Raw genomic sequence first — 11,577 nt, forward strand, 5'->3', positions numbered from 1 at the left:
AAGTTAACATTCTGTCTATAATTGAGTGTAGCTCTTTATCTCAATTATATAATTAAAAGTAACTAATAAAATCGGTGTTATTAATAAGCAGCATTTACTGTATCTACGGTAGGCGTCAAGTTATACCAGGAATTTGGATCGTGAAGAACAGAAGACTCCCTTTATTTCTCCATATAATGCCCTGCTGAACTAATGCACTTATCCCAGTGTTTTACCAGTGCTTGGATACCTTTAACGTAGAAAGTGTCCTCAGTATGCCAGAGCCATGATCAAAATGCCTGCTTCAGGTCTGAAATCCTGGCCTCCCAGGAACTCTTTTAATAGTCCTACATATGGAAATGTCTTGGAGCGAGGTCAGGACTGTACGGGGGATTAGCAATAACTCCGAACCGAGTTCCTGTAATGTGCAAGTGGTGATGGTGAATGATTGTGTGTAGGTTCCCACAAACAAATGCATCCCTTTAACAAGTTTTTAAGCATCAGATCAGTTCTACTCACTAAATGTTCAAAGGAACGAGTGCAGAGGGCTCTAAACCACCTCATCCATGATCGTCAACCACAGACGTAAGCGCTTCTTTACAACATTTGCACTATTCAAACATTTTACTGCAGCTAAGAATCTTATCACCGTACTGTGCTGAAAGTATTCTGTAAATGTCAATCGCTTTTATGGCTTAATTCATCAGAAATTTCATCACAAGTGCCAGTTTGCCCCTCGTATATTTGAGATATTAACTCGTTTATTAGTAACATTAACCGGATAAGTGTATAGACACTGACTGTAGATTATCTTTAAAACCGCGAGTTCTTCTTCAGCTATTAAGATCCTTTTAAAAACAGTTCAGAGACATGTACATGTATGCGGCCCTGGTTGCTGGCCAGTAGTGAATTGTTCTGACCAAAGAATTACTGCTGATTGGAGAAGGGTCTAAATGTTTTAGGTGTGTTTGATAACATGAAGGATGAGTTGAATTACTGTACAGTGCAGTCTTCTGGAAATGTCACTCGGTTTTACACTTTCGTCGTCAAGTCCCGGGTTGACTTGAACACCTCTCGTGCACAAGTAACAGAAGATTGTAGCTCCAGTTTCAAAGAACTGAATAAAAAAACTAAAGGAGATCTAAGATTTTAGAGTTAATATACTGTATTTTAGCTAAAATATCCCGTTAATTACCATTTACAATCGTACAAAAAACAACTTTAATTACTGATTCGATTATTTCTAGTCCATTCAACGTTGAATCTCAAACTGTCCATCAGATAGCTTTTTAAGTCTTTGCTTTACACCTCAAGCACAAGCAGATGATTTATATCCTGGTTATCTCTATTTAAAACTAAATATAGTTTTCCTCTGATTGCGCTATGTCTGTTTACCTTTCAGCCCATTAAGAAGCAGAGGTACATTTGTCTTTATGAGCGCCTGAGTAGTCCTCGATCAGCACTAGTCAATCTTTCTTCCAGCATACATGACCTTTCATCCAGGAACTGCTCTGGTTTGTTTATTCTACCTCCACTACCTGGTGTGAAGAAGAGAGGAAACATCTGATAAGCTATTTAATTGAGTGGAAACCCATCAATATGGCGTAGAACTTGCTGAGAGGCTCAGCAGGAGAACGTGAACTGAGAGTTCTTGGGGTGCAGCATTGCTAAGTGAGTGTTTCCGAAGGTTATTTTAGAATTTTATTTCAAGATGCTTTATTGTATGCTTTAGGGCAAAACCTGTACTGTAGCATCATATTGAAGGTTAGTTTACTAAAATTCTAAAGGTTAAGGTCTGTGATCATCAACTGCTCATCAATAACAAAGTGACTTGTAATTAAGGTCAAATGCAATCCCAGGACAGAGCGTAGTAGTTTAAAAGGTTAAAGGTCTTCCTTAAAAAAGGCAACAGAGGCTGTCCTGGGACCTGACCTCACAACCCTGTGGTCATTACAACAGAACATTATCCATTATTCAGAACATTATACAAGGAACACTAGGTTTTGCTGTAAAATGTATTATTCCGCTTGTGTCACACAACAAATTGTCCATGAGACATCAATGAATCATACTGTTTATCCATTTATGGTTACTTTAAACAAGTTCCTGTTTCATTTACATCACAGCAGCTATAAACAGTCCCTCGGCAGCCTCTGTTTTTTATCTCTCATAATGTTACATAATGCCCTGTTACTGATTAACCGCAAACCTCAAACTGCTCAAAAGCCTTTAAGACTTTATAATAACTTCCCTGTGTCAGAAAACTCTTTTTTTTTGTTTTGTTTTGAAAGATGAAACTCGTCATGCTGCTGCACAACACTGCTCAAAAACATTGTTACAGATTTACCCTTGACTGACACTGGAGACTCCTTCCTTAAACACGCTTAAAGACGCTAAAGCTTCGTAATGAAGAACTTTACAGTGGAAACCATTAATTGTTTGCATAAGAGCTTTGTTAGCTGCTACTATAGAAACGCTTTAGAGCGAATGCAGTAACCTAAACACATTACCGTCAGAGCTGCTATTCTCAGATTAGAACGTCAGATTTGAGAATTCCGCCACGCTACGGTATAAACACGGATACATGATTTAAAGCTCAGCAATAAAAACAATCTAAACAATCCTAAGTGGCAGATTCAAGCTTCTGGATTGGGACAGGACTTTGTTTGGATATTTTAGTGTTTAACTGCTATCTCCATGCCTGTACAGGACTGATCCCAACCCAAACAAATCCTAATTTTTCCACGCCTAACTGCTAAGAAGGAGCTCTAAGCGACGACAGCACACGCCAGAGACCAGAATGCTCCAGACTCCATCAGCATATTGTGTCTGTCCCCAGCGGCGTCCTGACTCGTAACTCCTTTTGTAGGGTAGCAATCACAGCCTCAGAGCACAGCCGTCAATCAAAGTCAAGCGCTTTTCAATAGGGAATAAGGAGCGATCTCACATTCCGGGCGCTTTCCCGTAAATCTCTCTGTTCTCATAGTCACTGAGAGTCAAAGGTAGGGAAGTAGAAAGGCGCATGCTCTTTTAATTAGCATAGTGAATTATTCTGTGACTCACATTCTCTAAGGGGAGCTCATGATTCTTTTAGTGTTTGGTTGTTTTTTGTTGTTTTTTTTCTTCTTTTCTTCTTCTTTTCAGTCACATTGACAATGCGGGCGGAAGTTTTCCTCAGGTCATGAACTTAAAAATTGTTAGTAAAGTAAAAGCTGGGATTATTCTTCCGCTTGGTATTCATCAGCGCACATATTTTGGATTGAAACCGCTGCATTTAAAGACTGACAGATAGTGTCGCTTCGAAACGAGTCCGCACATGCATGACTTATTATACAGTATGTCAAAGGGAAAAAATGGTGGTGTACTGTTAACAAAAAATAAACAACAAAAATGTGTTGTGATGATGAGGAGGTACTCTTGGTGCACTCTGTTTTCAAACTTTACAACCTCTTATACGTACCAGAGTGATTTACATTTTTCTATGTATTAAAGAATGACACATTGTACTGCGTAAAGTTACGCTTGTGGAGCGTTCCTGTTACATTCTTACTTCTGTTATAACTAAAACAGTAACACTGGAGACTCCTTCCATAAATAAAAACACCAACATCACAAATACAAAAAAAAATTATATATATATATATATATATATATATATATACAGTGGTGTGAAAAACTATTTGCCCCCTTCCTGATTTCTTATTCTTTTGCATGTTTGTCACACTTAAATGTTTCTGCTCATCAAAAACCGTTTACTATTAGTCAAAGATAACATAATTGAACACAAAATGCAGTTTTTAAATGAAGATTATGTTATTAAGGGAGAAAAAAAACTCCAAATCTACATGGCCCTGTGTGAAAAAGTAATTGCCCCCCCTTGTTAAAAAATAACTTAACTGTGGTTTATCACAGTTAAAAGTTCAATTTCTGTAGTCACCCCCAGGCCTGATTACTGCCACACCTGTTTCAATCAAAAAATCACTTAAATAGGAGCTACCTGACACAGAGAAGTAGACCAAAAGCACCTCAAAAGCTAGACATTATGCCAAGATCCAAAGAAATTCAGAAAAAAATGAGAACAAAAGTAATTGAGATCTATCAGGCTGGTAAAGGTTATAAAGCCATTTCCAAAGCTTTGAGGCTCTAGCGAACCACAGTGAGAGCCATTATCCACAAATGGCAAAAACATGGAACAGTGGTGAACCTTCCCAGGAGTGGCCAGCCGACCAAAATTACCCCAAGAGCGCAGAGACAACTCATCCGAGAGGCCACAAAAGACCCCAGGACAACAACTAAAGAACTGCAGGCCTCACTTGCCTCAATTAAGGTCAGTGTTCACGACTCCACCAAAAGAAAGAGACTGGGCAAAAACGGCCTGCATGGCAGATTTCCAAGGCGCAAACCACTTAAGCAAAAAGAACATCAAGGCTCGTCTCAATTTTGCTAAAAAACATCTCAATGATTGCCAAGACTTTTGGGAAAATACCTTGTGGACCGACGAGACAAAAGTTTAACTTTTTGGAAGGTGCGTGTCCCGTTACATCTGGCGTAAAAGTAACACAGCATTTCAGAAAAAGAACACCATACCAACAGTAAAATATGGGGGTGGTAGTGTGATGGTCTGGGGTTGTTTTGCTGCTTCAGGACCTGGATGGCTTGCTGTGATAGATGGAACCATGAATTCTACTGTCTACCAAAAAATCCTGAAGGAGAATGTCCGGCCATCTGTTCGTCAACTCAAGCTGAAGCGATCTTGGGTGCTGCAGCAGGACAATGACCCAAAACACACCAGCAAATCCACCTCTGAATGGCTGAAGAAAAACAAAATGAAGACTTTGGAGTGGCCCAGTCAAAGTCCTGACCTGAATCCTATTGAGATGTTGTGGCATGACCTTAAAAAGGCGGTTCATGCTAGAAAACTCTCAAATAAAGCTGAATTACAACAATTCTGCAAAGATGAGTGGGCCAAAATTCCTCCAGAGCTCTGTAAAAGACTCGTTGCAAGTTATCGCAAACACTTGATTGCAGTTATTGCTGCTAAGGGTGGCCCAATCAGTTATTAGGTTCAGGGGGCAATTACTTTTTCACACAGGGCCATGTAAGTTTGGATTTTTTTTCTCCCTAAATAATAAAAACCATCATTTAAAAACTGCATTTTGTGTTTACTTGTGTTATCTTTGACTAATAGTTAAATGTGTTTGATGATCAGAAACATTTAAGTGTGACAAACATGCAAAAGAATAAGAAATCAGGAAGGGGGCAAATAGTTTTTCACACCACTGTATATATATATATATACGTTGATGATCTGATTGTGGTGGGTCATCTATAAATAAGTTATACAGTAAGTCCCTGTAAATAAGTTTCATGCAATCTTCCGCTCGAAAATATGTTTGTTTGTTTTTTTAATGCGAATAACTTTCATGACAGAACTACTACTTATTGTGTCTAATTATATACTTATATCCTACACTTTTTTTCCTAATTAAAGGATAACTAAAAGTGAACGTGTGGTGATTTGGATATGCAGTGACACTTAACTGATAGCTGGAAGCTTCACTTTACTTGTTAGCGACTAGAGCTGTAGATCATAGGTAGCTTCTCAATTCGATGCGATTTTTTAAGTCGATTTGATTTTCAAGCATCTATATGGTATAACGATTATTTTTTGAAGTGTGAAAACTGCTAAAAATATTAAAGAAACATTTAAATGCTGTGTAAGTTCTGCTGTTGTTGAACGGTTCAAATGTCATGTCCCGTGCTCTTCGGTAATATTTTTTTTTCTACGGTCAATCAACTACTCCACAATCCAGTCCAGTAGATGGCAATAGGCGTAAAGAAAGTCAGAAAAAAAGGCTATGTTCCAATCCACAGTGCACTTTCTCCATGTGTTACTCTGACAATGTAAGCAGATTGGAGACCCGGCGCTGCTACTGTGGAAATTTCACGCTATGGAAATGAAATATTGAATATTCTTAAAAGGAAAAAAATATATATATTTGTTTATTTATTTATATATATGAAAGTGTTTTGAGCTACGAAGTGAAGCAGCACTGTTTCCTTGTTCCCTACAATACACTGTATTTAAAATGGCTAAACACCTTGTATAATCCACTTTGCATGGAACTACTTGCCGATTGGAACACAGCTAAAGAAAAAAAGAAAAAAAAAAAGATGATGAGGAGAAAGAAATTATACTCTCACAAAACAAGAGTATTTTCTGCAACAGCTGTGGTATACGTTTAAGGAATTCACCAATTTTAGACCATTTAACATTTGTTAAAAGTTTACCTAAACAGTTTTAAAAAGTGTGACTTGATACCGAATCAAAAACAGGCCCATCAAATCAACGAATCAAATCGACAAACAAAAGATCAATTAACTTGGATAACCAATTGAATCGTACAACTCATTCATATTCAGCTTTCCTTGTGGCTCTAATAAAACAAACATCAAATACCAAACTCTTTCTCTCTCTCACACACACACACACACACACAATATACTGTACATGTATTTAGATGTCCAGGATGCTGTGAATTGCTGCGTTCAACACTCTAGTTCATGTCTGACACAAGGCAGATGATATTTTCCAGAAATTCCAGGTCACACTCCTTAAATACACCACTCTCTTTAGGACTTAGAGAGTTTGAAACTTTTTATCGCACAAGTCTCTCTGACTAAAGTGTAACATTCGGTCTACTTGAGATGAGCAACTGGAAACGTTTGACTTCACTCGGTTCCGTGAACCCTTATGCTTCCACCATCTGCTACGCCGCTCATCTGTTTGTGAAACAGAGAGCACTATTGCCACCCAGAGGCTGATCGAGAATAGCAACATCAGAAACAGCACACACACACACACACACACACACACTCAGGCTCCAGCATTCCACATCGTTAGTAATGAAGTACCCGTGAAATAAACCCCAGTCCAAAATCTCCTCATGCAGCGTTCCACAGCATGCAGTCACAGAAAAGGAAGTTGCAAAGCAAGAAACAGGAAACAAGAATGCCTGATAATCATTTTCAAGTCCCAGTCAGGATCAGTCTCTAAAACAGCTTTGCACAGAAGTGAGCAAAATCAGCCAGTTCTACCTGAAAACATGGGGGCCAGTCGAAATATATCTGATCCACGGCTTGTCACGGGCTCGTAAGGAGATTCCTCCAGTAGATCATTTCCTGTTGAACAAACAGAAGCGAGAATTAAACACACAATGCCGTGTTTGAAGTTCTGTGACTTGAATTGCCATGTTTATTTGTGGTTTGCTTGTTTTCTACAGGACTGCTTTAGGCTGTTATTTCAGTTTCCGCCTGGTTGAGCATATTGGTCAGTGGTGGAAGAGGCTGAGGGATCAAACGACTTCTCACGTGATGAACTCTAGCTCACATTTTCCTGAGGACTGTGTGTGTGTGTGTGGCCAGGATATAACCCAGACGTGTCACTGTGATTTCCTAAATTAATTAATGAAAAAATGATCACTCTTATCATGTCTGGAATTAAAATCAACTTTGCTCATTAACACAAAATGAACACAATTAAACATCATCTGTTTTACCTCCTGAACAGCAATGTGCGTGTTTATTTCTGTAAAATCTATAACCTAGAAACAATACACTACATGTACCTTTCTAGGCACACTATACTGTAGATACAAAAAGGTGTCCTCTGGGAATGCCAAGAAGAAAAGGTACAATTTACTACCCTGCATTTCCAGTCTGAAATGGACCATATTGAAAGGATCATAAAAACTAATTAAAACAATAATGTCAAAGCTTTGTAGTGGTCTAAAGTAATCTAGTGTGATCACTTTAAATCTATAGTAATACACAGTGACCTGTACTGCTCTCGTCTGAAGGGATCTACAGTAGCCTGACCTTGAATGATCCATCATGCTCTATTTGTAATGTCATGTGTGATCTATAGTGATCCGTTGTGATCTACATTCAAATGTAATTGAATATTGTCACGTGCGGTGCTCTATAGTGATCCATAATAATATACTGTACTATGATATATAGTGAACTAGAATTATCTACAGCGGTCTAGCGTGCTCTATAGGGCTGTATAATGAATCCCAGGTGATCTATAGCAGTCTGTGGTGATCCATACTGATATGGTGCTCTATTGTTACCTTATCTGTAGTGATCCATTGTGATCTATAGCAATATGTACTGTACCCTCCTAATAGTGATCTACTGTATTGTTATCTATGGTGATTGAATGTGATCCGTAGGGATCTCTTGGGCTCTTTAGTGATCTGCAATGATATAATGCGTAGTAAAACGATCTACAGTAATCTATTTCGACCTTTAGTGTCTATAGTGTTCGATATGGATCTATAATGACTTGTTTGTGCTCTGTAGTTATCTTTAATATGGAATCTGTAGTGCTCGAATGTTACCGGGATGATAATATTGTTATCATACCGTAATGATATATTGTCATATATGGTGATTTATCATTGCCTATAGATTGGTCTGTAAGTATCTGTAATTAAGTCAGAATGATCTGTATTGATGTGCGCACCTTTTAAGTGTTGATAGAGTCCCCAGTAGATGCGTAGGCAGTTCTTCTCCTTCTTCATGCCTCTTTTGCACCTGCAGTTGTACAGCGGGCTCTGCTTAAGCGCTTCCAGAGCGCTGCGGCACTCGTCCCTCCCCTCGACACTGATGTTGCCCTCTTGCCCCGTTATGCACTGCCTCATAGTCCGATACTTGGTGCTGCAGCCGGGCTCCTTTAAGCACAGCTCGCTGGCTCCGACGCAGTCCATCCGGCTCGCTGCAGCAAACACGGACTTTTCCGCAGACAGCAGGACGTCTGTGCGTGGAAACATGTTATTCATAACTCCACTATTTACGACTTAAACAACTTAAGTTAATTTAATTCTAACCCAGCAGAATATATAATGATCCTTCTCTGGAGGTTTTTTTTTTAAGTAAGTTCTCAGCCATATTCTTAAGACTTATGTGGAGAGGATGAAACATACAGTATGTATACTGCCTTGAAGACTGAATCGTACACATACATAGATTATTATTGCCCTTGTACAGGCTGCAGGCGAAAAAAGAGTGAGGTTGTCTCAGGAGTGAGGACATATGGTTTATTTTCAAAGATACTGACGTACTGGTAGTATAAAAGAAATCTTTAATCTTTAACTTCAGGTTACAGTTTAACACCTGATCCTGTGCCATGCATGCTTGTAAATATGGTCTGTAAATCACATGCATACTGCTTTAAAGATTGAACCACACACATAGATGATTATTTATGCTTTTCAGGCTGCAGCGGAAAAAAAAAAACAAGCAATGTTGTAATGACTTATATAAGGTTTTATTTTCAAAGATTTTGTCTAAATCTTGCTGGTATATTACAGAAGGAATCTTTAATCTTCAACTTTAGGTTCCAGTTAACTACTTTATACTGTGTCATGCATGTAGGGAAATATGAGAAATTCGCATTTCAAGTTTAATAAAATAAAATAAAATAAGTAAATTTAAAGAAAAAAAAGTTTTTAGATTTTGGGAAAAGGCGCAACTCACCCAGCAGAGGAAGCAGAACGCAAACCGTGGAGAGGATCATCGCGGGTCCGAGTTGCGTTTCCAAGCGCGCGCAGTCGTCCTTGTGTGTGTGTGTGTGTGTGTGTAAGTGTAAAGAAGCTCACTGATTACAAACCCATCAGAGCATCTCTGCTCACTTCTCTCTCACACACACACGCGCGCGCGCGCTCCTCTTGAACAAGTAAGAAAAAAGTACTGATAAAGCAGCAGTGATGTTATTATTATTGTTGTTATTGTTATTAATAATTGATTGTAATATTCCCTTTAAAAAAAAAAAAAAAAAAGCCCCCGGGATCGGGACGCACCGGGACGGGGATGGTCGCGCGGCGCTCGTGCATGCACGTGCAGGAGGTGTATAAAAAAAGACCCGCGGATCGCTTTCCCAGGTCTCGAAAGAGGAAAAGAAAGAAAGAAAAAGGGAAAACTCCGGAGTGGTCGGTAGCACGCGGCAGAGCGCGCGGTGTGGCACGAAACGGGAGCGCGCGCTTCTCCGCTTCGCTCTCGGCGGATTTTTTTATTTTTTTCCCCTCCGCCTTTTTTCTGTTCACGCACGTTGCGATTCGACTCAGTAGAGGTTTGACTTCTTTTTTTCCCCCAAAACGAGAAAATGTGCACGTCAAGTATGCGGAAAACACATTATTATTATTATTATTATTATTATTGAAAGAAAAATAAGAACTAGGACAAGAACATCAAGGCAAAAAAAAAAAAAAAAAAACAAAGAGAATAATTTAAGTGAATGGAAGAACTTGACAGTACAGTTGCAAAGCAACAATGATTGGGCCCAAGCACCTGTGCCATCCCTGCCCCGGCGCGTGCATTTAAAGGGGACATACTAAAAATCGTATCAATACCATTATGTCATAATTTTAGAATAAGGGCAGATATATATTTTTTTTAAATCACAATATGGATCACAATATGATGTCACTCAATAAAACTTTAGGCATGCACACGTTTAAGGCATTGTCACTGGCCCATTTGAGATATGAAAAATCCCTTCCCAATTCTGCATCATCAATGTTTTGAGATCACATTGGCCCAGTTTGGTGGCAATCATATAAATACCCTGGGAGGAGTACATCAAATTTTTGTGATGGCCCAGGGCCCAGCCACTCAAGCATCCTAATAACAACAACCCATGTGCTGATTTTATTTTTATTTTATTTTTTACTTTTTGAGCCTGTTAAGACCTCCAAAATGCCTCTAAATCACTTAAAAGATATAAAATAGATTTTAATACTTTTTCATTGATGTTTCACAGCATTTGTTACTGTTAAGTGGTGGCACGGTGGCTTAGTGTTAACCAAGGTCGCCTTGCACCTCCAGGGTCTGGGTTTGTGTCCTTAGTGTGTGAATGAGCGTATGTGTGTGTGTGTGCCCTGCAATGGATTGGCATCCCAACCAGGGTGTATCCAAGTCTCCTTGAATAGGGTCCTGGTCCCCTGCAACCCAGTACACAGGATAAAGCGGTATAGACAATGAGTGAGTGAATGAGTGAGTGTTACTGTTGAACTATGATTTCCATATTGTTCTACATGACTACATTCCATCTATCTTGGACCCTCTGTAGTCCACCTAGACACTGTGGAGGCCAATAGTGACCAATGTATTTAATCATATTTTTATAACATTTATTTATTCACATTTTAGGACCTCTGGTCAACATTAAAAAAAAAAAACCACTAAACATGAGAAGAACATTGCTACATTCGACAAGGATTAACACAATCCGTGCTTACAGGTTTTGTGATTAGTTGTTCCATTATCTCCTAGATAAGAAAATCATGATGTCAGTTCTTCTGAGGTCATTTTCTATTCCTAGACTGAAATTCAAGCTGCTCATGGTCTGATTTTAGTGGGCGGCATCATGGATATCAATTTGGCCTGATGATACCTTTTAGGCAAAAAGCATCCCAGATTATCTGTATATGTATAGCAGTTTTTGGGATTTATTTGTTTGTGGTTTTGTGTGTTTGTGCCGGTATTTCACAAGAGTTCCTCGCTGAATGTAACACTGCATGTGCACATGTTACA

At 38.9% G+C, this 11,577-nt stretch overlaps 1 protein-coding gene across 3 annotated transcripts in view; it reads right to left on the bottom strand.

Annotated features, from left to right (window-relative positions):
• gfra1a (gdnf family receptor alpha 1a) overlaps positions 1 to 10,002 on the bottom strand; it is a 92,933-nt gene extending 82,931 nt beyond the window's left edge. For 2 of the 3 annotated variants that reach the window (XM_053502269.1, XM_053502267.1), the window contains exons 1-3: positions 9,523 to 10,002; positions 8,510 to 8,800; positions 7,078 to 7,161 (exon numbers count right to left, since the gene is read on the bottom strand). In XM_053502269.1, coding sequence (XP_053358244.1) covers positions 7,078 to 7,161; positions 8,510 to 8,800; positions 9,523 to 9,562 — 415 coding nt within the window. In that variant the 5' untranslated portion in view covers positions 9,563 to 10,002. The remainder of the gene's footprint in view (positions 1 to 7,077; positions 7,162 to 8,509; positions 8,801 to 9,522) is intronic. The other variant, XM_053502268.1, reaches the window with a different exon arrangement.
• Positions 10,003 to 11,577: the final 1,575 nt, after the last annotated feature.

The sequence above is a fragment of the Clarias gariepinus genome, chromosome 8 (assembly GCF_024256425.1).
Source record: "Clarias gariepinus isolate MV-2021 ecotype Netherlands chromosome 8, CGAR_prim_01v2, whole genome shotgun sequence".
NCBI lineage: Eukaryota > Metazoa > Chordata > Actinopteri > Siluriformes > Clariidae > Clarias > Clarias gariepinus.